Source organism: Strix aluco, chromosome 29 (genome assembly GCF_031877795.1).
Source record: "Strix aluco isolate bStrAlu1 chromosome 29, bStrAlu1.hap1, whole genome shotgun sequence".
NCBI lineage: Eukaryota > Metazoa > Chordata > Aves > Strigiformes > Strigidae > Strix > Strix aluco.
Genome location: NC_133959.1, coordinates 6,056,408 through 6,082,956, shown reverse-complemented (window position 1 = coordinate 6,082,956; position 26,549 = coordinate 6,056,408). Strand labels below are relative to the sequence as shown.

General features: G+C 55.3%; 2 protein-coding genes across 11 annotated transcripts in view; both read right to left on the bottom strand.

Annotated features, from left to right (window-relative positions):
* Positions 1-1,606: 1,606 nt before the first annotated feature.
* CACTIN (cactin, spliceosome C complex subunit) lies at positions 1,607-7,544 on the bottom strand. The gene is made up of 10 exons (XM_074808728.1): positions 7,342-7,544; positions 6,225-6,714; positions 5,593-5,688; positions 4,962-5,107; positions 4,715-4,877; positions 4,464-4,581; positions 4,020-4,212; positions 3,555-3,677; positions 2,792-3,060; positions 1,607-2,309 (listed from the first exon to the last, which is right to left on the bottom strand). Exons 1-10 carry the CDS (start codon positions 7,503-7,505, stop codon positions 1,819-1,821), a joined length of 2,253 nt encoding a protein of 750 aa, XP_074664829.1. The 5' UTR covers positions 7,506-7,544; the 3' UTR covers positions 1,607-1,818.
* A 240-nt stretch (positions 7,545-7,784) lies between these two features.
* The window catches only part of PIP5K1C (phosphatidylinositol-4-phosphate 5-kinase type 1 gamma), a 50,708-nt gene continuing 31,943 nt past the window's right edge, over positions 7,785-26,549 (bottom strand). The window contains exons 7-20 of one of the 10 annotated variants that reach the window (XM_074808940.1): positions 25,386-25,685; positions 24,673-24,878; positions 23,418-23,501; positions 22,850-22,898; positions 21,756-21,840; positions 21,256-21,417; positions 21,067-21,096; positions 20,132-20,270; positions 19,804-19,836; positions 17,095-17,199; positions 16,682-16,814; positions 14,875-14,949; positions 12,487-12,570; positions 7,785-12,103 (exon numbers count right to left, since the gene is read on the bottom strand). In XM_074808940.1, the coding sequence (XP_074665041.1) occupies positions 12,101-12,103; positions 12,487-12,570; positions 14,875-14,949; positions 16,682-16,814; positions 17,095-17,199; positions 19,804-19,836; positions 20,132-20,270; positions 21,067-21,096; positions 21,256-21,417; positions 21,756-21,840; positions 22,850-22,898; positions 23,418-23,501; positions 24,673-24,878; positions 25,386-25,685 (1,488 nt within the window). In that variant the 3' untranslated portion in view covers positions 7,785-12,100. The other 9 variants (XM_074808941.1, XM_074808947.1, XM_074808944.1 and 6 more) reach the window with 9 other exon arrangements.

Here is a 26,549-nt window from a genome sequence, read left to right as displayed (position 1 = left end):
AGAGCAGCCAGGGCCGGAAAAAACCATCCTGGGCTTCAGCTGGACCCAGCCCCTGAACCAGCAGCAGCTCCCGGGGCTCAGGCTCTCGGGCCCCGTCAGTGGCTCTGTCCAGGGCTCGAAGTCAGGGGTGCGGGGAAACGGCAGCGCCTGGGAGGGGACATGGACCCTGTCCAGGCTGGGGACACAGTGGGGTGTTTTTGGGGGTGTCCCCCCCTGTGTGTGTGTGCCCAGGAGGGAGAGGCGCTGTGGGCAGGGGCGCTCTGCCAGGCAGTTAAGCAGGGAGGGCACACAAGCACTGAGTTTGTTGGGTTTTGGTTTTTTTTCCCCTATTTCTCCAGAACTATGCCCGGCGGGGCCTTCACACGCTTCCTGCGCTGAGCTCAGGCCCCGAAACCCCCCTGCGCCAAGCAGCCGCTCAATGGCTTTAAATAACCCACAGGAAGGAGAGGCCGGGGGATGTGTCCTGGCGCAGCTGCAGCCCAGGGACGTCCGGCAGGATGGGGAGGGGGCACCCATGCGCGGGGTGAGGGTCTCCTCCCTCCCCTGCCCTGGGCTGCTGGGTCCCCGCACCCACGGGTGGCTGTGGCGGGTGTGGGAGCCCCCGTGGTGTTCTCAGGGCTGGATCCTGCCAGCGGTGCTGAGCACAGGGGGATAGGGCAACCCCCCCCACCCCCCCCAGATGGGGGGGAACATGACAGCCATGGGGCACCCCCCGAGGCCAGGGAGCCCCCCCCCAGCAGGGCTGGGGACCTGGGCAGCCCCCACCAAGCCCCCCCCCCGTGGGGCTGTAGCCAGGGACAGGATGCAGCAAGGCCCAGAGGGAGGAAACAACCTCGAGGCTGCGACAGTTCATGGTCAAGGCAGAGGCTGCACTCCACAGCGTCACTCACGCGCTGTCACTCACTCAAGCAGCCTCTGCCGCCTGCTTCAGCCTGGCGCAGCCATCCTAGACGAGCGTGGTCGTGCCCCGTGGTGGCTGTCACCCCAAGGGACCGACGCCAGTGAGTCCCAGCCCAGGCCTGAAGGGCTCCCCAAGGTGCCCAAAATCTGCTGAGCGTCACTCAAGGCCCTCCAGGATCCCCCCCCTTGGTGACAGGGATCTGGGGAGCAGGGCTGCCCCCGGCCCAGGGCAGCAGGAGCTGCTCAGGCGCGGGGTGGGAGGGACCGAGGGCACAGAAACCGGATTTTCCCCTGTAAGGAGATATCGCATCCAACAGCCCGCTCCTCCTCCCCAGGCAGACGCCTCACAGCCGTTGAACCCTTTCAGCCTGCAGCCAGGGTCGAGGGACGTGGTGGTGCTCCCAGGCTGGGGAAACCATTTCCCAGGGGAAAAACGTGCCGGGAATGCGGCTGGCCTGGAGGGCGACCGGCCCAGGAAGGTCTGTGGCAGCGGGAGCGCTGGGGCACGGCTGCGCTCAGGGAGCAAAGGGCACGGCAACTCCAGCTGGGGAGCGTCTGGGCTGAAGGGGGCTGGCACCGGGGTGTGGGGCTTGGAAGGGGCTGGTGTGGGCAAGGAGGGGGTGTGGGGGTGAGGACACCCCCCGCCAGAGGAGCTGCCAGCGCTGGCCCAGTGTGGTGCTGGCTGGTGATGACACGCAGGCGAGGCGCACAGTATCGAGCAGCGTGGGGTGCCCAAGCACAAGATCCCACGGCTTATACAACCCCTCTTTATTTGTACCAAAGTCTCAGGGTCCCTCAGGATAAAAGCAAGGACAGGGAAAACCCTCAGGAATAAGCCCTGTGCTGGGCCAGGCCTTGGGGCTGTCTGTGGGACAGTGGCTGTGCTGGGGCTGGGTCCAAGGGGAGGCGAGCAGCCCCTCACCTGCGGTAACGGTAACGCTTGAAGTGGAACCAGAGCTGGAAGATCCCATTGGCAAACTGGCAGCGGAAGCCGTGGCGGTGGGAGTACTCCCACTCCCGGTTGACGATCTTGAAGGCGATGTCCTCGTAGGGTGGCCCAGCGTGGAAGCGCAGGATGGCAAAGTCCTTGTTGTCCTGACAGGCCTCCAGGAAGTACTCGGGCGTCGAGCGCTTGTCGATGAGGTCAGGGTAAAAGATGTTGAACTTGTAGCCCTGCACGATCTTGGGGGGCGGGTTGTCGAAGTCGTAGTGGGTCTGATTGTACTTGTTCCACTCGAAGCCCGTGTGCACCCGGTTGAAGAAGCGGGGCTTGCGGGGCCGGTACTTGTCAGCCCAGAGGTAGGCCTTGCCCGTGAGGGGCATTTCCACGCTGAACTGCGCCTCGTCCGCGCCCATGCCCTCCTTGGCCTTACGGAAGAAGATGTCATCGGCGCTCTCGGTGGCATCACCTGTAGGAAGGAGAAGTGACACCGGGTCCTGCAGCGGAGCCGTGGGGACGCTGCGCCTGGATGGGCAGGGGGAAGGAGCAGAGGACGCTGGGCGGGGGATGTGGAGTGGGACACAGATGTGTGTGCTGCCCGGTGGGCTCTGGGTGGGCACCAGGCTGAGCTGTGCTGGAAAACTCACCCAAAACACTCTTCCCGCTTGTCCGCAGCCCCAACGGCCTGGTGGTGTGGCTGGGAGCGGGAGGGACCTAACGCAGGCACCCGCAGGGAACGCCGGGCTCTGAGCTCCATCCCCCTGCTCTTGCCTGGGCCACCCCTCTCCCAGGCCAGCCCTGGACGTGTGCTCCAGCTCCAGCTCTTACCCACCCTCTTCTGAGGGCAGCGTCCCCCTCCAGCCCCGCACCCCGAAGCACAGACACACACACACACCCCCACCCCGTGCCAGCGCGGCCGGCGGGCGCAGGGCCTGCCCGGGGGGCTCCTACCTGTGACCTGGAGCTGCTGCCGCAGGAGCAGCAGCCGGTGCGTGTCCTCCTCGGCCTCCAGCACGTGGGCATCGAAGGGCAGCTCGTTGGTGCCCAGAAGCCGGGGGCTGTACTTGCCCGCGTCGTAGTCGTCCAGGCTCTGCTGGATCAGGTCCTCCTCCATCAGCACGGCTTCCCCCTCTGCCTCTGCTTTGGCCTCTGCATCCTGCTCAGCCTCGGGCTCCAAGGACGGCCCCGGCTGTACCACGATGCTCTCCTCTGGGTCCAGCCTGCAAGGAAGAATCACAGAATCATCTGGGTTGGAAAAGCCCTTGAAGCTCCTCCAGTCCCACCATGAACCTCACCCTGACAGTTCCCAACTCCACCAGATCCCTCAGCGCTGGGTCAACCCGACTCTTCAACCCCTCCAGGGATGGGGACTCCCCCCCTGCCCTGGGCAGCCCATTCCAACGCCCAACAGCCCCTTCTGCAAAGAAATCCTTCCTAAGAGCCAGTCTGACCCTGCCCTGGCGCAGCTTGAGGCCATTCCCTCTTGGCCTGGCGCTGGTTCCTTGGCTCAAGAGACTCATCCCCCCTCTCTGCACCCTCCTTTCAGGGAGTTGGAGAGGGCCAGAGAGACAAGAGCACCAGGATGGGGATGGTACCCTTGTTCTCTGCTCAGCTGAGGTCTGTCTATGGAAGGACGGGAGCACAAGGCTGTGTTTTCTGTCCCTGGTGCCCCACAGGAGACGCCTGGATGGCTGCGCTCCCCGAGGCTGCGTACCTGTCACTGGGGGACGCTGGCTCCCGCTTAATGATGGGGAAGAGTGGTTCGCTCTCCACACCCTGTTCCTGCTTCAACTTGTACAGCTTCTGGCGCAGCACGTCCTGGTGCCGCTCCCGCAGCCTGTAAAGAGATGAGCTGTCAGGTCTCACCCAGCAGAACCACCTGACGCCCACACTGCCCAGAGCTGTGACACCCACCACGCTGGGTAGAAATCTCCTGGGTTTTGTACAGTTTTGGATTGAATAACCCTCCAGTTCAGTTCCCCCTTGGATACCTCACTGTAAACATTGCTGCTGGAGAAGGGACCGAGTGTCCAGCCCTCCCCCCCTCTTGGGAGAACCAACCATCTCGGAAAACTCCTCCTCCACCGACTCTGTGTTTGTGCCTCCCCACCTCTGCTCATGGCAGAGTCTGTGCTCCCTCTTTCCACAGCCCTGGCCAGGGGACAGTCCCTGCTCTCACCTGGCCCGAGCCATGTAAGCCTTCAGCTGCTGCAGCAGGCTCTCCCAGTACCCAATGTCAAGGTTGGGTCCTCCTGCCCGGATCTTGCTCTCGATGCCCTGGTACAGCACCTGCAGCTGGTTGTACGTCTTCCCCTTGAACACGGACTGCACGTCCGAGCTGACGGAAGCGTTGACACCATCCCGACGCTCCCCTGAACAGGCAGGCAAGGGCAGCGGGTCAGCCTCCGAGCACCCAGCCTGCCTTCACCCAGGCCCTCTGGCACTGCACCCGACAGCGAAGGCTGGAGCCCAGCCAGGGGATGGCTGCCAGATCCGCAGCCTCCATCAGCTGATCCCAGAGAACCCCTCTGAGCTCGAGTGCACGCGGCAGACCCTACACCCCGCTTTACTCACAGCTCACGCTCCCCCTGACACCCACACCAGGCTCTGCTCTCCCACTTACCTGGGCCTCCTTTCCCAGAGGCCTCCAGTTTGCGGAGCTTGGCTATCTCATCCTCCGTGATGATGGTCATGTCCCTCCAGAAGTCCACGTTCTTCCCTTGCTCCAGCTCCATGTAAACCTGCGGGCAGGAGGCAAGCAGGACATCAGGCACCTGCTCCATGCCATGGGCAGGGAAGCAGAGCTGAGGGGGGGACAAGGCTTCAGCTGCTGCCCCTCAGCCAGCCCTGGCACAGCGGGGGCAGCACTGGCACCTGGATGTCCTCCACCAGATCCTCCATGTCGGAGACAGTCAGGCCATTCAGGAAGGTGTAGGGCTCGTGCATCTCCACAGCCAAGTCGTCATCCTCCGCACTGATGTACTTGGCCAGAAGGTCAATAGGTTTTGCTCTCCCATCCCGAATCCGGATCTTGGACCTGGGTGAGAGAAGAGGGTCAGCGAGCGGTCCCTGCCATCCTCTGCTCCCCAGCAGCCCCGTCCCTCTGAAGCCACACACCTACCGCAGCTTGGCCTGCTGCAGGTGGAAGTTATCCTCCTGCTCCTCCCAGGTTTTGAAGTGCTCTGCCTCCTTCTCCCGCTGCAGCATCTCCAGCTCCTGCTCCCGCATCGCCTTCTCCCGCTCCCGCTCCAGGCGCAGCTGCTTCACCTGCCCAGGGCGGAGGAGGGAGACGTGAGGCCGCCACGGATGGGGCACCCGCGCAGGACACCCATTTGAGGGCACAGCTGTAACCCCGCTCGCTGAGCTGCCTCAGCTCCTGTGATCAGCCCAAGGCTCCTGGGCAGCCAGGAGCCACGCGGAAGGAGAGCTGGCGTGGGCCAGCGGGGCTGGGCTGCCTGCCGCTCGCTGCCAGCCCTTTGGAGGACAGGGGACAGAGGCACAACTGAGTGCCTCAGTGCCACGACCTGGCACTTGTCCTCCTCAGCACCTCCTGAGCTGGACTCAACCCCAAGAGAAGAGTCTTCTCAGCCTAGAATAGCAGAAGTCAGTGTACTGCAGTTCCCCTGATCCTACATCCTATGGGCACCCCCAGTGAGAAGAACAAAGGGACTTCCAGATTAGTGACTGGAAGAACTGGGCTGTCCACAGGGTTCTCTGTCAGACAGTGGGAGGGAGGGGACATCTGATCCCACCTTCTGCAGCTCCAGGCGATTGTCCTCCTGGATTCGCTTGTTCCTCTCCTTCAGGTCCTTCTCATCCAGGTGGCTGATCCCCTTCTTTTCCAGCGCCTGAAATAGAGGCCAAGGGAAGCCGTGAAACCCAGCAACCTCTACAGCCCCTCACAGGCCAGGAAATATCATATCACCACACCCACCCCGCTTCTGCTGCTGCGGCAAGCTCTGATCCTGTTGAAGGTCCTCAAATTGCTCAAATCCTACTCCTGAAGTGCCTCAGCAAAATCCAGGCTCCAGCTGGGGAGGCCACCCGACCTGGGGAGCACTAACGCAGCAGTAAACGCTGCTCAGCGCTCAGGGTCCCTCTTCTGCACCCTGACCCACCTCCGCACCCCACACCCCTGGCTACAGACCTTGGTCTTCAAGAGAAAGGGGGTAAAACCCCACTGAGCTTGTCAGAAACACCCAGCTGCTGTCCTAGAGGAGCGCTTTGCTCTCATGTGGCTGCTTTTAGTGTTACAGAGGTTCCCACCTCAAGCAAAGGTCCCTGCACAACGCCCCACTGCTCCTGTCCTGTCCCATGGCGGCTGCAGGGGCCCGATCTCCTTCAAGCCATCTCCTACAACACGCGGGCGTGAAGGAGAGCTCACCTTGCTCCAGATGAAGGTGCCCAGCAGGTTGTTGTCCCCAAAGGGATTGTCGGTGTTGGTGTAACCCATGTACTCCTCTCCCCACCCCATCTTCTCCCGCTTCTTCCTCTCCTTGGCCTCCTTCTTGGCCAGCCGGCGAGCCCGTTTCTCCTCAGGTGTCTCCAAGGCTTTCATGAGCGCAGCCTGCTTCTTCTTCTCCTCCTTCAGCCTCAAGCGCTCCTGGAGGCTCAGCTGTTGTCCCGTCTCCTCCCTGCTCTGGGATCGTGGCAGGGAGGGAGAGCTGTCAGAGGACACAGAAGACCTGGAGCCATCTCTCTTTCTCCGCCGCTCTCTGCTCCGGGCTCTCTGCTTGTCTCGCTCGCGCTCTGAGCTCGAGGCAGAGGAGCGACCCCGGGACCGTGAGCGGCGTTTCTTCTGGCTTTTATGGTGTTGGTCCCTGCTTTTGCTTTTCTTCTTCTTCCATTTCTGTCTCTCATCACCAGAGTCAGAGCTGGGGTGGGGAAAAATCGTATTTCAGTTGGCAGATGGTTACTGGCTCCGTGTCGGACTCCAGAGCACATTTCCCTGCCGCAAACGTGTCAAGAACCGACCTAAGCCGCAGCCAGAGCTACCAGCAGAGCTGAGAAAGCTCAAATGCGCTCTCGTGGCGGTACCTGCTCCCCTCTACCACCCCCATCCCCCCAGAAAAACCCCAAACGGGCTGGTTTTGTGGCACGGACAGCATTTTTCAAACCCCTCACCAGCCTGGGCGTATTCAAACCTTCCCTGGTCCCTGCCCACGGCACAGCGCGGGCCCGCCGGCACCACCCGCCGTCGGCCGAGGGGACGCGTCGCCTCCGCCCCGGAGCGACCCCTCGCACCGCCCCGGCCCCTCGCACCGCCCCGGGGAGCTGGGCTCGGCGGGAGGAAGCGCCCGACCAGCCCCGCCGCGGCCTCTCCCCGGGTTCTGCCGGCGCCTTCACCCCAGCCGGGCACCGGGGTCGGGCAGAAGGGCCCGGTCTGGCCCGATGAGCCCTTAAGCACACCGAGGCGTGTCTGCCCCGAGCCCCGGCACACCGAGGCCCGGTCCCCGCCTTCACTCGAGGCCCAGCCGCTGCAGGGCCCGGTCCCCACTCACCCCGAGCTCGGCTCCCGGCGGCGCTCCCCGCTCTGACTGCGCCGCCTCCGCCGCTTCTCCCGGCTGCCGGAGCGCTGCCGGCCCCGCTCCCGCCGCGGTGACCGGGACCGGGACCGGGACCGGGACCGCCGCCGCCGCGCCGGGCTGCGCGACCCCGAGCCCATGGGCCCGGCTGCGGCTCCGCCCCGGGGGCCTCGGGCCGCCCCGGGGGCCTCGGCCCGCGCCCGGCGCACAGGGCTGCCCGCTGCGTTTGCCTGCCCGCCGAGCGCAGGCGGTGCCGCGGCAGCTCCGCGGCGAGGCCCTGGCGGGAGGCGGTGCCGAGCGGGGGTGGAGCGCGGCGCCCCCCCCCCCCCCCCCCCTCCCTTTTTCTTCCGTTTTATCCCCAAAAGGGGAGGTCGGGCCCGGCCGCGAGCGCAGGAGAGAGGAGGCAGAGCCGTCCGGAGTGAGCACAGCACAGACTACAGTATGCTTTATCACAGAGCCGAGGACAGATAGCATCCATTTACAGTTCTCTGGAAAAAGGGCTCCCCGGAGAGGGAGGGGGAAAAAAAACAAACCTCGAAACAACCAAGAAAAATTAAAAAAGCGCTCATGACTTAAACCCCCCCAAAAAGAAGAGAAACATGACAACAGCCACGGGTTGGCATCACCCCCGCGCCCCCCTACTGCCATACATTCGTTACATGGTGCACGCACAGAGCGGACACGAAGGAGAGGGAATATGAACATCCACTAGAACATACTTGGGTCTAATGTAGACATCAACGGAAAGAAAAATCAGACACGATCCGGTACGCCTGAGCCGTGGCTTTCACCTTGTCCTTTTCGGAAGGAGCTGGAGCGCAGCGGTGGCCGGGAAGGAGCTGGGGGATGCTGCGGGAGCCCAGGGGCGACCCGGGGGGATGGAGCCGCTGTGCCTGTGCCAGCCCTCTGCCAAGACCTGCAAGCGCTCTGGCTTCGCTAAAAAACTTCCCAAAGCGCAATTTCGGCGCATGCGGCCGAGCCGCTCGCCGCAGAGGCACCAGCAGCCAAAAGCTGGATCCCTTGTGTGAGCATTCAGGGTTCTCTCAACAGCTCCTTGGTTTGCCCCATGCCTTCTGCTCTACACGCGCCTGCTAAGGGCAGAGCCATCACAGGAGCCTGACGGCAAGCACAGAGAGATGCCCATTTCTTCTTACCAAATCCATACCCGGCAGGCAGCAGCCACCTGTAGTTTGGCAAAAGCCCAAGTCGCAAGCTCACCAGCAGCCTCCACCCCACGCGATGTTCAGGGCATGTCCCACAGAGCTGGGAGTCCCAGCTGGGATGATGGGGATGAAGGAGAGCAGTGGCAGAGCTACGTGGGAACCAGCTGTCTCACAGGGCTGCTCTGCTCAAATCTCAGAGGAGTGAAAGAAACACAGTGCCTCCTTTTAACTATGGAGAGTGAAGGGGTTACAGCACCTGCTGACAAGCTGCTGGGTCACTAGAGAAAGCCCTGACAGAGAAAATACAGGCAATTTATGTCCCTGATGAGCTGGAAGTACAGCTGAAGGGACATTCAGATCAGGGACAGGTCATGGTTCTCTTCCCCAAAAAAGGGCCAAAGCTCATTCCTGTGGGCAAGACCTAGCGCTGCCCCCTCTGACTGTGTGTCCTGCAAGGGCAGCACTGGCGGTGCTTGGGAAATGCTCCCGAGCTCCCCAACGCTCTCGTGCCGCAGCACAGTGCAGAGAGGTGAACTAAGAGCAAGCTTTAAACTCTGAGGTCCTTTTAGCCTCCACGGGAAGTGGAGGCTGAGCAGTTCTCCAGCACTGAGTTAACTGGACAGTAGGTAGCACACAGCAGGGAGAACATGCAAGCCCAGAAAGGGGCAGTTTCTGTTTCAGATCAACATCTCCCCAGAGGAAGGTTGCTCCTGTCCCCTCATGTTGACAAAGCAGCTCTAAGCCCTTCGCATGTCCTCTCACAGGACCAACCCTCCATGTCCAGACCTGCTCACTCCGAAAGGTTCAGTGTTACAGAACTGCACAAGGATTGTCCCAAAAAGCCTGAACGCTTGAGGAAAGACACTTGGAACGAACATGCTGCAGAAGGTCTTGGGTTTCCCCACATCTCCTGGGACCAAGCACAGCTCCAGCTTGCAATGTTCATTCACCGAGATACTCCATGAAGGTGGGGCTCAGATGTTCCCTGCACACAGGCTAAGCAGCCTTAGAGACCCCTGAAATGAGGGGAAGGAATAAAGTCTCCATCAATGATGCTTAAACCATCTTAAACAAGATGCTTGATTTCAGTTGGCTGGGAAGTCCCGACCCACCAGCCCACGAACAAGGTGGTACCAGGACAGCTGGGCCTCGGGTCAGATAGCCTGAGCCCAACCTCCTGGGTTCCTCCCCAGAGCTACACTCCTCTGGAGCAGCACCCAAGAGCAATATCTGAAGATGCAGAAGGGATGTGGTTCCCTCTGGCCTCTCTACGCATGGTATCATGCTTCTGGAGGAAAAAAACCAAAAGGCTGAATGTTTAGTATTTCAAAGCCTCTTGCTTTCAGCTCAGAGGCAGGTTAGTCTGTAGGTATTGCACTCTTCCCGTCTCCCCCCCAGCACACTGAGCCCCCCCAGCACTGCCCACGCAGCCTGGCACAAGCGGACGGGGTGGGTGGGGAGCCCCTTCCCAGCCAACTGCAGGGGCTCTCACGGAGCAACGCTACCAGCTGGGTGAACGACGAGTTGTCAAGTAGCGACTGAAAGGGGAGAGTTTCTTGAAAGACTTTTGATAGATTATTTGGTAAATAGATGAATATATCTAATGGTAGCAGCTTGCAAGATCCCCAGCCTGTGCTCTCGAGAGAAGCACGCCTTACAGCCTTCAGCATCTGTAGGCAAGGGCGGGGGGAAGGCTAGGTCCCACACTTCTAGGCAAGAAAACGTCAATTCATGAAGATCCTCACCAAGTTCAGCACATAACAGAGGGGAAGAGCTTCCCACCAGCCCAGTTACCTTCTGGGACTTGAATTAACCCATCCTGAGTGCTGCTGTGAAGACAGATTGGGGAGACTGAGCCCCAAGAGAAGGGTCCTGCTTCCCCACTCCTCCTACAAAGAATTCCAAGGACAGTAATGAGAATAAAGAGATTTTGACCCTCTTTCTCAATGAGGCTTGTAAAGAACATGACTAAGACCTGGCTCCCTCTGGCCTAAAGGATTTCCTTTCTTCTCTCTGGGAGATGAGGATGGGATTGCTAGAGTTCAAGACAATGCTATGGTGTATGATGGATGAGCCTAGCCTGAACACTACCCAGTGACACCAAATCCTCTCGCCTAAAGCCTGCAGCCCTCGAAAAGCAAACTATCTCAGACATCCAAAGCAGCAATTTCCAAGAGCAGATGTTACCACAGGCAACATCCCAGTCACCCAGCTTTTTGTCCAAGAGAGTCCAGGAACACAACACTGCCTGGCACGATCAGGTGGCAGAGCCAGGCTTCCGCTTCTGCCTCTAGCGTGCGTGGACATGCGTGCGCCTCCCGGAGCGCCCTGAGGTACGGAGGATACGTGTGAACCCAATGTTCGTGACCCCCAAGGACTGGGCGGTCGGATACACCCATGAGCATGCGAGGTGCTAAGTGGCTGCAGTGGGATGCAGGGTCCGGAGAAGCCACAGCCGGGGCGGGGCAGAGCGGGGAACTCGCCCTCCGGCGCGGCCGGTCCCTGGCAGTGCACAGTTCTCCTCTGTCCGTGCCCGTGTGTCTGGAGCAGGCGGTGGTGCGGCAGCCGGTGAGACGAAGCGTGGGCTCCAAGCACAGAGGGACGGGGTGACGCAGCAGTGCAGCACACGGCGAAGGCAGAACCCATCGCGACGTCCGGAGAAGAGCCGAGGTGACCACGTCACTGTCGCCAGGAATCGTTTGCTTCCCCCGCACAGTGTTACAGCTCAAGAGAAGTCACTAGCGATTTCTGAATCCCAGTAAATTGGCATGGCTACTTTGGACTACTGTAACATGGGAGCAATTCTACTCGATGGCCTTTAATACATTGCATTTACATAGCACCTTTCATCCCAGGGTTTAAGTGCTTTAACGGAAGTGGGTACTATACACCCATTAGCACGGGGGAAACTGAGGCACAGAGTGGTTAAGTGACTTGCTTTAGGTCACTCGGCAAAACCGTGGCAGAGTCTGGACAGCCTTAAACCTCCTGACTCCATCAGTTGGTTAGACCACACTGCTGCCTCAAATGAAGCCACTCCGGTCCCTGCCCTCCCCAGCAACGTGCTCCTACCAATTCTCCAGTGAGGTCTCACACTCCTTTCTGATGCACAAATATATGACAACAATAACAAAAAAAAAAAAAGTGCAGTAAACTAAATATGTTTAAAAAAGCACATTTGTGCTGTCTCTGTGCAAAGATAAAAGAAATAAATACATGATTAAAAAATTAAAAAGGTTCACAGTATCACACATGGATAGGTAGCTACGATAGTGCACGTCTGGAAAACACTGTGTTACTACCCAGGATTCTCTACACCCAGCTGGGTGTCTCCGTTGGGAGCTGCGGGTGAGCGGGTGGTTTCTTTGCTGCCCACGTCTGGGATAAGTAGAAATACACGGTTATAGTTTTGCTCCGTTCTGAAATGCAGTGCCTGAGATCCTGCAGTGCAGCAATACTGGTGTCAGCAAGCTCTTCCCCATCCCACTGGAACGGCTGCATCAACGAAAAGGGAACACATCGACCTGCAGAGGGAATCGCTGCTCTCTGGGGCTTCTGTGTCTGCATAGAGATTACTGCAAGAGGAGAGAACAGAGTCATCACCCAGGCATCCCCCCCGCGGTCAGGCAGGTCTGAGCCCAGCCAACTCCCCAGAATCAAAACAAGCACGAAGAGAGAAGGCTGTTTGTTTCGCATCCTCCAGTAATGACAACACGACTGGAGAACTTCAGCTCCCCAAAGCTTTCACTGCACCAAACAATTTGGAAGAAGCCACAACCCTTGCTGAGCAGATCAGGTCTCTGCCAGAGCAGAAGATCTCGCCTGCTGCCACAGAGCTGATCCGAGACGCAGCAGGGCTCCGCCGCAGCCATGCAAGAGCCCCATGCTGCACAGAGGCACAGCGCAAGCTCCGACCTCGACCCACCAGGCACCCGGCACACGTTTCTTGTACACTTACTGTATCGCTCTCCTCATCGGAGACAGAGTGGAGTTGAGCGCTATAGTGGAGCGGGGAGTAAACCCAACTCCTCTCGTCTGTCGGCTGCCAGAGTGGCCAGAGACGGCGGGGAGAATGCAAGGAGAGCAGCAGCAGAGCAGGGAGCAAAGGAGAGAAGAGGAAAAAATAAAAGGAGAAAATAAAAAGAGTAGGAAACAATACAGTAAGAACAGCTGTACCACCTGGAGGGAGAGAACTGAGCTCAGTGCCAGCTCTCAGCAGAGGAGCCTTCCTCTTCCTCAGTACAGAACTGCTCCCTACCAGCTGGGATGTGGGACAGCCGGCCAGAGCTGATGCTGGACCCTGCTCCAGCTGCAGTGGGGATGGCACGACCTTTCCTCTTGCTGGGACAGACTTTCAGAGCTTTTGAGATGTCAGGGAAACCTCCTCTCCCTGCCATAGCATCACCCCGGCTCCAGAGAAACCGAGACACATGGGAAGCGACTTACCTAAGGGCAGTGACAAAGCTCTGTTCCTGCTACCCAATTCCAGCTCTCAACCTCCCATTTCCTGAGCCCTGTGCATGCTACAAGCTGGCATCTCTGGTGTCCAGGAGGGCTTTTATTGTGAAACCTGACCTGGTTTGCTGAGCCTTCCCCCTCTTCCCTGCAGGCCAAGCAAGGCAGCAGATAGGTGGGTTAGACCGTGGTGGATGGTGGCCACAGAAAGCAAACGGTTAACACAGTCTTGGAGACAGCGGGGTGATGGGAACAGGTACAACAGAGGAGGCAAAACACAACTGGATCCTGGAAGGAATGAGGGGGATGGGGACGTGTGTCGAGGGAAACGGTTATCACAGCGCTGGGCATCAGTGTGACAAAACGCACTTCTGCTGCCAACGCAGCACAGAGCAGCCCAGGCAGATTCAAGGGCTGGTGTCTGTTCCCAGGGGACCCACTTCCACTGCAAACAGGCTCTTTTGGCTCCAGGGGTGCTCCCAGGGAGAGGAAACTGCCTGCTTTGACTCAGCCCAGGGTTTGCAAAGGAAGACAAATGGAGCTGGGTACTTGGAAGAAGCCGGGGGGGGTTCCCAAGCCTGGGAACCAAGTGTTACAGTCTATGATGTACAAGAAACTACAAGAAGCCAGAGGAGCTTTGAAGCACTGGGCTCCGCATGCTGAACCCCATCAAAAGCTGCAGCTACGTTAGCAGAGACCGCTGGAGGAAGGAGGGAAGAGAAACCCTTGCCTGGAGCTTCTTACAGGGCTCTGCTAGACGTGCAGGAAAGCTCAACACTGCAGAAAGCCTGCCCCACATCCTGTTTTTCATCCATCCTGACTGAACCACATGCTCCAGCCAGACTCTTTCAGAGCCTTTTAGGATCTCAGATGCATGCAGGGAGCTGTAAAGCCGGCGGGGAGATAAAGGAGCATCTGGTGCTTGGTGTTAACCCTCCCGGTGCTGAGGCAGCCAAACCCAGCCAAGGGGGCAGGGGGAGCTGCCGGGAGGGGTGGCCCGTTTGCCCACGCAGGTGCAGCACTTTCCTCATGCCATCAGCCAAGGCCAGGAGCATGTTACTGCCCGTTGCCCCATGCACCCTGCCTGATGCCCTCTCCACTGCTCCCCTGCCTGGTACCAGAAGGGCAGGCGCTGGGAGGACCACGCTATACAAATGCTTGTGCCGAGGCTCTGACAGCACTGCCATTGCCCTCTGAGGACATCAGCTCTCCCAAAGCCTGAGAAAGGAAATACTAAAACCCAGAGCAGTCTTGAGCTCTGGATTAATCCTGTAAAATGCTCAACTGCCTCCCTGTATCTTTTGGAAAGGAAAATCCTTACCGCTCACAGAAAACCTGCAGAGGAGGGAGCATGTCAGTGATTTTGAGAAGGGCTGGAGAGCAGAAACCATTCCTAACCCAGCAGCAACTCCTAACTCATTTGTCTTTATGAGCTGCTCACCGTCCCAGCCACCAGAAAGACAACCAGCCACAAGCCTAAAAGGTTTTATTTGCAACTGGATTTTTAGCAGCTTCAAAACATCTTAATGGTCTCTCTGGAACCCTCTCTGCCTTCCTGGGCCAAGGGAGCCGAGCCTAACATTACCTACAAAGGCTCAGGTGTCTCTCTGGCCAGGTCTGGTGCTGGCAAGTTTGTCCAAGGCTGGGTGATACTGCAGCCCATCTCATGGCAGGAGCTGTGTCACCAGCCTGCAGGAAAGCAGAGCAGAAGAACGTGTATTTCTGCAAGATTCTACAGGGACGTGCACTTGGGGGAATTCGGTACGCTTCCCTGGTTTCTGCTGGGCTGGTTCCTAACAGCCACACAATACAGCCACAGCATCCAAGGGAAAGGGAGTGCTGGCCCCAGTGTTTCAAAGCTGCAGCTCTGCTTCCCTACATGTTCACTTACAATCCCAGAGGAAAGCGAAGTGGTTCGGAGTCTGTGCTGACGGGGAGAGTAAATCCAGTACCTCCCATCTGTGAACTGGATGGCCCCAGGGCAAGTGAAGTGAGAAAGGAAAGAGAGGAAAAAAGGATGGTGTGAAAAGGAAAGCAAAAAACAAGGGGTTGGGCAACTCCAGGCCTGAACGGATCAGCGGGCAGGAAAGCCGTGCGTGGGAAGAGCGGCGCCCATGCCCTGCCACAATCTCTGCACTTTTATTCCCCTGTGGGTGAACAGGAGTATAAAGTGCTCTCCTTTCAGAGCAGACTTCCAAAGATCAGATCACAGTCCCCTGGGACTTGACAAATCCTCCTCTGCACAGAGCATCCCTTCACCGACCATCGCCCCTGGCGCTCTCCTGCGAGAGAGCCGCTGCGGTCCAAGCTCCGCTGCACTCTGCTGCAGCCTCACTTGAGCTCCAGCTTGAGTAGTTTTCCAAGGAGAGCACCCGTGGGAGCCCAAATCAGCTTTTCCCTTCATCCCAGCAGTGACAAACACTCCACAGCACACGACACACATTTAATGCAAAACTCAAGGACTCAGATGAAGTATGAAATGCTGATGAGCAGTCAGTCACACTCTGTGAGCACACACTGCACACAGATGGTTTCCTCCAGATCAAGAGGTGCCCCTCAAGTTGGGGGAGCCCGTATGCCCAGGGACAGGGAGGAAGAGGAGCTGACCCTTGCTAGAAGACACTTGCCAGTGGGGCAGGCAGCATGTGCAGGCAGCTTGCACACAGCTGCCATCCACAGGCAAAGAAAGAGCAGCCAGTGTTAGAGGGAACTGTTTGCATTTTGAACAGCATGCATGAAAACCCAAACAGACAAGCTTTTAAAATGGAGCTGATTCCTTCCACAGATCCCACGAGCCTCGGAATGACTCGGCAATGAGTGAGCAGCTCTGCAGCAGAGTCACACAAGCACAGGGAAAGGCAAACGTTGCCATTTTTAGGTTAGCCTGAAGGAGCTCATCAGAAGGGCTCAGCTCATTGCCATATAACAGACAGCAACGAGTCAGAGCAGACAGGAGCCAGGCGCTTCTTTTAACGAGAAGGTTTCCATGGAGGAAAGCTCTCATGGGCCAGACCCTCAGCTCTGCTCTAGGAATCCACCAGGCAGGGGCAGGTACATGTTGCTAAAAACTCATCTCTGGTCTGCAGAAGCTGCTCAGACACTGCAAGAGCTGACTGAGGAACACAGCGCCAGGCTCCACGGCACTCTGCTACCAACCAGCAACCACCTCACTTACGCCCTGTCTCAGCACTAGATTTCCACTGCATCACCTAATGCATCTGCCTGCAGGGAAAGGAAAAGCCAGAGTTCACCAGAGCCCGAGGTCAGCCCCACTGTAACCACCTCCCTTCTGGCTTTAGGCCACTGAGGCACGTTTGTGTTCAGGAAAGCAGCCAGGCTCTGTGGCTGAGGAAGAACCTCTCAGTTGCACCTACATTCACTTTGGCTTGTCCCAGGAGGGAACGCGCTGGCCTAGATAAGCCCTTCAGCACTTTGAAGTAGAGCAGCACACCCACGGCTACATCCACAGCAGCAGTACCACCCATTTGAGCCCCAGTAGATGCTGTTTTGAGTTCTCCAAGGGTTAATCCAGTTCCCTGCACTCAAAAACCCATCCAGCATTAAGATCTCAATATGCTCAACACGAAGATGGCGTGGGGCAGACACTGCCCTGCACCTGTCTGAAACTGAGACTGTTACAGCCTCGTCCAACTTTTCCCATCACACCCCTAACAGGCCAGGTGGAGAAGGTGTCTTACAAAGTATATGTCTGTGACTGGCACGTCATCTTCATCGGAGGCCTGGCTGGCTGGTTCCGAGGCCTGGCTGGCTGTCTCCACCTCTATTGTAGCTGTGGACGTTACAATGGCACAGGCTGAAGAAGCCGCCTCTCTGGAGGGGGGAAAAAATGACAGATTCTAGTCACTGCAATCAGAAAAGGATCAAGCAAGACCGTATGATTTATTACAGAGGGGCTCAAGATGCTCTGCTGTCACACCCAGAAAGATCAGATCAGAAGTAACCACGCTCAGCTTCACTCAACTGTCTGGGGGAAGCCCCTATCTCTCCAGGAAAGCACATGCGTGACAAAGTCGGCCTCCAGCACGTTGCCACAGACCAAATGACACTGGGTAGGGTTCTGCAAAGCTGCTCAACACTCTGAAACACTCACTCTTTGTCATCTTCTTCGGGAGCTATGATCTCAACGTCACACTTGGGCTCCAGCTCGACACTGATCTGCTGAAGCTCCTCCTCAACCCGCACCTCTTCGTGTGACCTGCAAACCGAAGAGACACAGGCCCAAAGGCTCGGTTGGGCGCTAGTTATGCACAGTCCTCAATTTTGGGTCAGCCTGAATCAGTCCCCAGTCAGCCCAGCCTCTCTCACCACAACCTCCCACTGCAGTGGTTTGCCCTGGCACACGCCTGCCTGCTGCCAGCCACTCAGGGCACCAAGTGTTGATTTGGGTTCAGAGGGAGATGTCAGACCTCCCAGGACTGAGGATCTGGGTAACCAAAACTCCCAGGCAAGAGCCGGTCCTGTCAGATTGCAGTGCATAACACTAACGAGGTAGGAAAAAGAGGACAGGAAGAAAAGGATTAATTAGCCAGTGCTGCAGAAAAGAGCAGCAGTGTGACAGAGCATGGGAGGAAAGAGATGTGGCCTCAGAAAAACCTGTGTCCAGAGTTAGCCCAGTGTTATCTATCAGCCGCACAAGGGCCAAAGCCTCCAACCTCTTCCAAGACTCCCAGCACACCAAAGCTTCTCAAGCTTGCTCCAGGGTTAACATCAGATTTATCTGCCTGACCAGGAGCTGTTTGTGAGAGTCTTCAATTTAATACTTGCTATTAGAGTAATTGCTTGTGCTAGCGGTGCTGGCTCCACAGTCCTCACAGGAAGGAGGAGCGGGCACTTGCCAAGCCGAGGGCAGAATCTCGGGGAAGGGACGAGCTCCAGGTTCTTCAGCAGCACCGTCCTGCTCCGTGCGGCCCTGGCTGGGAGCCGGCAGGCGGCACTCCTGCCCCGCCCAGAGCTGGGAACTTGCTCCTCTCCTCTCCTCTCCTCTCCCCTCCCCTCCCCTCCCCTCCTCTCCCCTCCCTCCCCTCTCCCTCCCCTCTCCTCTCCCTCTCCCTCTCCTCTCCCTCTCCTCTCCCTCTCCTCTCCCTCTCCTCTCCCTCTCCTCTCCCTCTCCTCTCCCTCTCCTCTCCCTCTCCTCTCCCTCTCCCTCTCCTCTCCCTCTCCTCTCCCTCTCCCTCTCCTCCTCACAGGGGTGGATCTCAGAAACCCAGAGGGAATTCCCCAGCAGATTAAAATAATCAGAGGTGTGACACGATCTTGAGCAAATTGGATAAGGTCTTTTTCATTTCAGCTCAGGAATGTAAATGCACACTTTAATAACTTTGTTCCTGCACTGGCTTTCACCAGGGGATCACAGAGTGCTCTACAAATACACAGGTCCCTGCTCCTCTAGAAAGGGCACGCTGCACCACCAGCACCAGAAATGGAGAAACTTGGCAAAAACCAGCAAAGGCGGCCACACTTACGTGGGGGGGTTGTAGCTGTGGCAAATCTGTGACAGATCTGCTTCTGACCAAGACACTAAGCTCCCTGTACAGTCGAGGGACAGTCACTTTGATTCACCTGACCTGTTTCTGGATGAGTGCTCACATGCTACAGCAACTCCCTCCATTAGGTCCCAAGGGAGTCTGGAGTAACTCAGGTGAAGTCACTGCACTTTGGTCCCACCACTGGTGCCTGAGTTTGTCTCCAATTTTCAGCAATTTCAGACAACAGATTCTGCAGGAGGTGAGGTGCTTTGTGGGTCACTGACACTTTAACAGTGCTGCAAACCAATGGCAAGTAGGTCCTCACCCTCCAGTGACAGGAATTTACCAAAATTCAGCAACATACAGCATCCAGAGGTATTTTCATTAAGAAATACCACAGAAAGGGATTTTTTCACAGTGTATGTGGTCTGAAGCTCAGCAAATCACTAAAAGCTAGGAATGAGGGGAGAAGTCTGTAAGATGGTGCAAACCCTCATCTTCCAAAGTCCTCGTCTCCCTCTGAAGCACCAAGCACTGACTGCAGGGAGAGAGGACATCAGCCCGTCCAGCAGCTCCTCTGCCTACAGTATATCCCAAGACTGAGTCTCTGATGTGCATTTCAAAGTCTGCGCCTACAACACTGACAAGATGTCCTGGAAAGCTACGGCAGAGTCAGCACCAAACGCAGGGGCCTCACGCAGATCCCGCCGACACAGGCAATGGGGCCATTTTTACTGGTGCAAAAATATGCAATGATATGAGTCTCTAAATCCTGACATCCCTATGCAGTAGGGGATTTTTGTCCTGCCTTGCCCTTGGCTCTGAGCCACCTATCATCACAGGAGGGAAAAAAAAAAACCAAAATACCCGTTTCTGAAAACACTGGAAGCTACTTCTCTGGGGACTAAGGGTGCTCAGTGACTCACAAAGTCAAAGCCCTTTTCCATATTCACACCCACCACACGCAGGCAGAGGCAGATGCACAGAGGAGGAACGTTCCTGCTGTTAAGGCTTACCCAGAGGGGGACATAAATGACCCTCCTTGATTCTGGTGCTGGTTGGGTGGGTAGATTTGGACAACTGTGTTGTCCTCTTTCCCATCAAATAACATTTTATTTAAGATTCCCTGCAAGCACCAAAAAATCTGCTTGTAAGGAAAATTCTGTGTAAGAAACAGGAATCATATGATCACAGGAAGAAGCTCATCATCCTGCAGAGGACCATAACAAAATCTTGGGGCTGCCGAGATTCACATCCAGCTCTCCAAGAGACCTTCGCACAGGGACAAACACGAGGTGTCTGTGCAGCAGTGCAAGAAGAGATGAGACACTTACCTGCCGTCCTGCCCTGAGGAGTGTGTGCGCCTCCTGCAGAAAGAAAACCAGAACAGTAGAGTTTGAGGAGTGATCTAAGATAGAAACCCTACACTGCCCCCAAATCTAACTCTCCACCCCATGAGGGAGATGTTCTACTTAACAGCTGACACTTCTCCCAGCAATAATTAATCCCATCAAAGCTGTGTCTGCTTGCTCCCAGGAGAGATTTAATTAAAATCGGTCATTAGCATTCCAGAGCATAGGGCAGCCTGCTGAGATCTGCAGCATGAAGAGGAATGGCAGTCGCTTGCCTCCAGTGGGAGCAGGGCACAAGTGCTGTCCTCACCTGTACCTGGGCTGCTCAGAGGTCTCTGAAGGGGATCGCTCAGGAACGGAGAGAGATGTTGAAGATAGTGTTGTGGCTATGGAGGCCGTGGTGGCTTCTTCAAAGGAAGGAGGTGTGCAGGGTAGCAGGTCTGGCCTGCCTGCTGGCCCGGAGTGGAGGGCAGGAGATGCAGGAAGAAAAAGATGAGTAGGTCAAACACCAACACCTTACCTACACCAGGCCTGGGTGAGGCTGTTCCACCATCAACGGGCACAGCCCTCACTGGGACTGGTCAGTTAAAACCACAAACAGGCAAGAAGTTTAGCTGTGTTCATGAACGCAACAGCTTCTCCCAAGGCATCCTCTAGAGAGAGCCAGCAAGCACCACTTCCAGCGTGACAGACAGACACCTCAGAAAACATAATGCCAGTGAAGACATTTCACTGGTAACCAAAGCTGGATTAAAGGCTTGGATCACCAGAGATAAATATCCAAGTGAATTAGGAGATGAATCGAGTGCTCACTGCTTTGTGTGGGTAGAAATCTAACACCTATGCACTCGAGGAGCCTGTCCTTCACCATTCATCTGTAAATCCAGCCCAGATGGAAGTGATGAAAAGGCAGCACAGAAGCAGGCCATGTGCCTTTTATGAATGGCAAGATCTCGCCCCTTATAACTGTCAAAACACTGTCATTAGAGTCCTGCAGCTCCCAGTTCCACCCCTTCCTTCCCCCCCCCCCCTTTTTTTTTTCTAAAGGGTGGAAAACTCAACTTTCTGATTGCTTTTGGGCTACGACTGCTGGTGCCAGTTGGCAGCGGCTCCCTTGCAGCAGTGACGCAAGCGACCATTTTTACTGCAGAACCATACAGTGCTGCAAAGAAGGTCTTCAATGCAGAGGCGTTGCTTCCCCAATCAACTAACTGCTGGTGCTGTGACAAAACAATATACTCTTACCTTCTCCCCTGTCCTGGTTAAGTTTAGCACCTGCAAAGCACAGCAAGACATGCAGTGAAGAGCTATCCATCAAGGAAGACAAGCGGTCGGTGCACAGTGGGGAACTTGACGAGAACAGGGGAGGATCCTACAGAACTGCTAGAAAAGAGGGTAATCACCCAGCCATCAGCCACCAAACGAGACCACTACCTTCATCGTCAAGTGTGGGGTAACTCCTGGCTGCACGAAGATCATACTGGGTTTCATCCTTCTCAGAGGGAAGCTGGCTGGCTGAGAATGCAGCTGTTGGACCGGCCGTCTTGACAGCTAGCAAGGCACTACGCCCTTTCTTCGAGGGAGATGACTTCAGAGCTGGAGGAGAAGAGCGAAAGATGAAATTACCAGCAACAACTACTGTCACACCAGAGGCACTTTTCCCTTCGTGGGGAGAGGCCTCTGACACACACACACACACGTGCTCTGCAAGTGCCACCTCCAAAAGGGCTGAGCCTGAGTCAGGCTGCAGGGAGAGCTCCTGGGTGGGGGTCTGAGCAGACCAGAGCAAGCCCTGACAACCTTTGCTCTATACTACAGTGGCAAAGCCTGCTCAGACCCCAGCCCAGAAACTCTCCACGTGGACTGAAGCAGCAAGACTGAGATAAGGCTTGCCGCACATCACAAGGGCGACAGCTCTCGGACTAGGTACTTACAGGAATTCTTTCGAAACACCGTGTTAGTCATGAATTTGAAGAATCTCTCTGCATAAAAGCTGGGTCTGTGTACTGACACCGTGTCCTACAAAGGCAAGAAGCAATTGTTTAATTTTAAAATTATCCCTCAAGGCAGAATTTCTATAACAATGAATGCAGTCTTTTTTACTCCAACATTTAGCACTGATAGAGCCTTAAAATGGAAAGGCTTAACTGAAATGATCTGATTAATGCTATAAATAAGCCTGAAGCATTGCCTTTGATTTGATTGCATGTGATTAGATTCTTGCTGTAATTTTATAATGCATTTTGGTGATTTTATTCCTTTGTAGACTTTCTGGATTTTTCCAATATTGGCCTGATTACAGATATGGAATTTCTTCTGGCTCTGCTGGTTGACATTCAAAGCACACCTGAATATCTTCACATATGACACGGACACCAAAATTCAGCCAAGGGTCTCCATATGTTTCAAATGTTTTGCACTTTTTCTTTAAAATAGTGACGCTGAAGCTGTCCTTGCTTCTGATGTTCCGACTGTGCTACCATGACTTGGCATCTACACTTTTCCTTTGCCTTATTATTTAAGGGAAGCCAGAATATGCAATGATGAAAAATAGTTTCCACATCCGAAGTTGCTCTTTTGTAAACACGCACCTGGCTGCTGCAGGAGACAAGACAGCAGGGAAACACTGAAAGGGATTTATTAACAGATAGCTTACTGAAGTGGAAACACAATCACCAAAGAGAGCAAACACAGGGCTCCTCAACACATACACGAATGCACACGCCTTGTGCGTACAGCTCCTGGTATCGTGGGGAGGAGGAACATGACAGATGGGAGCAGAGGAGGAAAGCTGGTAGCACGACAGCTAAACATGCGAGGAGGTGGAATGAGCAAGAAAACCTGATTGGGAATAAGTGGCACTACACCGCTGTGGAGGCATAAGAGGCAAGAACGATTCCTTTCATCAGCTTCAACTGTGCCAGATCAGGCACTATAAATAGCAAGTTAATCGGCACCAACTAGCATAAACGAAGCCAAGGCAGGTAATCCTGCTGAGGACAATTCCTGACTCTGTACAGGCACTCACCCCGTCATGGACAAGGGCCTTCCAGGTATGTTCTAGCTTCTTGATGAACCTAATTCCAGGGGAGAAGTGAGAGAGAGACACGGCTTCAGGCACGTACTCTATATAAAGCCACCTTTCATACCCCACACAGGAGAGGTCACTAAGCTGCTAACGATTCCTCCTCCACCCGGAGAGTAGCTTTCCTCCGGCCAAGAGAGGTTAGCTGAGCACACCAGCATCTCTGCAGTCGGGTCAGGACTGCCTGGGAACTCTAGAGGGAAGGAGGAGCTGGGCTGGAAGAGGGGCAGAAATCACCTTCCATCCCTGGGGATATGCTGCTCACCCCAGGCACGGAGACAGGAACTTCTTTATGAGCAATTCACTGTATCTTAGAAGAATGGCTCTGTGTCACCAGCTGTCCTAAGGACAGGATAAAAATCCACAGCCCCCGATGCGCACCGACAGACGGCTTTAGGCAGCCTGCCTACTCGTTACCAAATTCTTCAGGAGAGGAAAGTCTTCTGCTTTCATTCAGTATTAAAATAGATGCTAACACACTTAAAGGACAGACAACTGCAAAGTTACCTACCTGTATGATTGAAGGATATCTATTATTCCTACATGTAGGAGGAGACGCTCTCCTTTGCCATTCACTGCTGGGATTCCTCCCATCCTGCAGGTAAAACAGAACCTCAGCGAGTGCAGCCTCAAAAAAAAGCACCTGTACTACCCCCGAGACCTGCGGAAGGGTGGACAGCAGCACCGAAGAGAGGGCTCTGATGTGCTGGTCAGCCACAAAGTCACTTTGGGCACAACCATGGGAAGTCACCTACTGACCCAGGCCACCTCACACACGGTGCCCCCGGGGTTGCTGCCTGCCTCGATCACCAGACACCATCAGGACAGGGCCCACGTTGCACGGCAGCAGCTCTGCCTGGGCCAGGAAGCACCACGTTGTTTTTCCTTAGCTACAGGACACGGTATTCTGGAGATCAGATTATTTATCAGGTCAGAGTGAGCTGTCTGCCTATTAGGGCAGCAAACCTTTAAGGACAAGGCTATTTCCAGTCCCATCCACACTAATATCAGTCCTGCCAATGGTGCAGCAACTAGCACCAGCACACAACAAAAGCATGCAGGTATCAGGCAGGCCACTACAACTAATGATGCTGCTTGAAAGAATGGAAACACCAAAGTATTATCCCAGCTCCACTGTGACTGATCCTCCATCAAAACTGGAGCAGCTGGTTTCAGAGAGCAACCAACAGCAAACTCCACCATTTGTTACCAAGCTTGGTCCACGGACAGAGAGACAGTCACAAGAGCCACCTGCAGCCCAAGAGCCACAGATCGGGCACAGCACAGGACAGGTTTTGGGCAACCCCCCACAACTCACAGCTCCACCACTTACTCCAGCATTTGGCTACATTGCTGTTTGCTAACCACACTGGGATGGCCTCACGGTACTGTCAGGGCTTCCAAAGAGGGAGCGATGGAGAACAAACTCCAAGCTTCTAGGGACAGGCTGATCCCTGCTCCCACTCCAGTATTTGGATACTGAGCTAGTTTCTCCTCCCCAGAGCACGGGTGGATGTTTAGAGGCTGTTACAGGAGCTGACAACCTACAGACTGGCCTCAGAGATTGCTGTGAGGCTGTCATCTTACAGAAGCATTTCCCACCCCAGCTTCCCTCTTTCGCACCACACTGCTTTACTGGCAGCAGTACCATGACCCCTGCAGAGATGCTCACTCTAACAGTTCATATGAGCCTCATCAAGGATTTACTACTCCAGCCTCCACCTCTGCTTCTCCCAGCAGCGCAAGCGAACCAGGTTTGCACCTACGTGTCATCTGTGTCTATGGACTCCCCCCGGGCAGCCCCACCCTGGATGGACTCCATGGCCGTGGAGTAAAGTGCCTTCTGCCCCATGGGACGCTTCTCATCCGACGTGCTGTGGGCTCCCTCAGACTGCCGCTCCCGTTCTTGCTGGTCTATGTTATGAACCCCAAGCAGGAGGCTGTAGTCCATGATTTTAAAACTTTCCAGCACCTACAGGTTAGTATTGAGTTGAAGAACAAAGACAAAGTATCAGGCCAGCAGCTCAAACACAGCACAGATCCCAAAGCACAGAAGAGCCCGTCCCCATTCCCACTAACAACTCCCTTTGCCAGAGTTTGAACATTTCAGAACCAAGAGTCATCTCTGGACTTGACTGCACAGTTTGGCCACCCAACAATCAACCCAAAGGGCCCAAGCCTTGCAAATAACACTGTTGTACCATCTATCTGCTCCACGCTGTATAGGAAAAATGTATTTAGTCCCAAGAGCCCAGCTACAAGCGGAGCAGGTTGCCACAACTTGACGCACCAGGCAAAGGAATGCAGCCTTAGTCCTCAGAGGCTGTCATGAGATCCAACTCCACTGCTTTGCTTTCAGGAAAAAGGGCAGTGGAAGGGATTTATCCTGCTTTGGGGTTAGCAGATTAGCAAAGTTCTCAATCATTTGCTTTTCCTCATGCTCAAGAGCCCAGAACTTCATTAACCTGCTTCTCCTTACCAGGCAGTCTCGCTGCAATGTTTTCACCAACGCACTGAAGGTGTCTGCATCCAACATCAGGCCCTCGGGCATGTCTTGTATGAAGTCTAGATCCTTGTACGTAGGGCTGGACTTTTCTTTTTCCTTCTTCGATGCCCGGCGTTTATAGGTTGAGCCTTTCAGGTCAAATTTCAGGTGCATTTTCACCACGCGAGGCAGAATGTTGTTCATCACGACCACGCGGATGTTTTTGCCCCCCGATTGCACACAGTACAGTCCATAAAACTTCGGCAGCAGCGTCCGTGGGTTCTGGTTCAGATTCTGCAGGAGGGTTGGAAAAAAAGCATGGGGAAAGGTCATTTTGGCAGAAGACTCCTGTTGTGTTCAACACAAAGCACGTTAACAGATCTCGGAGCAGGCAGACTAGGGGTTCTTCACCTACAGATTTTCTGCACTTTACGTGAGAGCTTACTGTATACATTTGACAAACTCTTGCATTTCAGTGGCTTTAGGACCTGAAAATACCACAATGCCTTGAATACAGGGAATGAGATGTTCAGCACTCTCTGGGCAAATAACCAAGTCCGGAAATTCCCCGCTTTCCCCATCAACAGCAGCTAAAAAAGGGAAACCAAACTGGAAGAGAAATAAACACAATAAGTGGGAACTTCAAGTTTAAAAATAACAGCTATCTTCATCTCTTCAGAAGTGTCAGAAATCAAGAGCCGTTCCCTGGCCCAGAATAAACCAGGGACAGGGTACTTTTTTTAAACAAAACAACACAAATTTTCTCCTCCCTTTGCAGAGTTACTTTATAAAACACAGTTGGCCAGAGAGCACGGATATCCTGCTCTGCTATCATGTCCTTTTTTTAGGTAGCAGTATTATTAGGAATGACATGACAGGCATGATTTGCTTGTTCAGCTTTGGGAAAGTTTGGGAAGGAAACAGAACATCTCTGCATGCTATGAAAGGACGGACAGACCTGACAGATTCTCTGACAGACGGCAGAAGCACGACTCTATTAAAATTTCATGCACCTCCTCGTCTTACTTAACTGGGCACACGAGTCAGCCCTCTTTGTGAGGGCACTGTTCAACATGGTGCAGGTGAAAAACAGCAGAGGCAGGCAAGACCAAACACAAACAGCACTTGCCCAGCTTTAAAGTAACTCAGGATGAAACC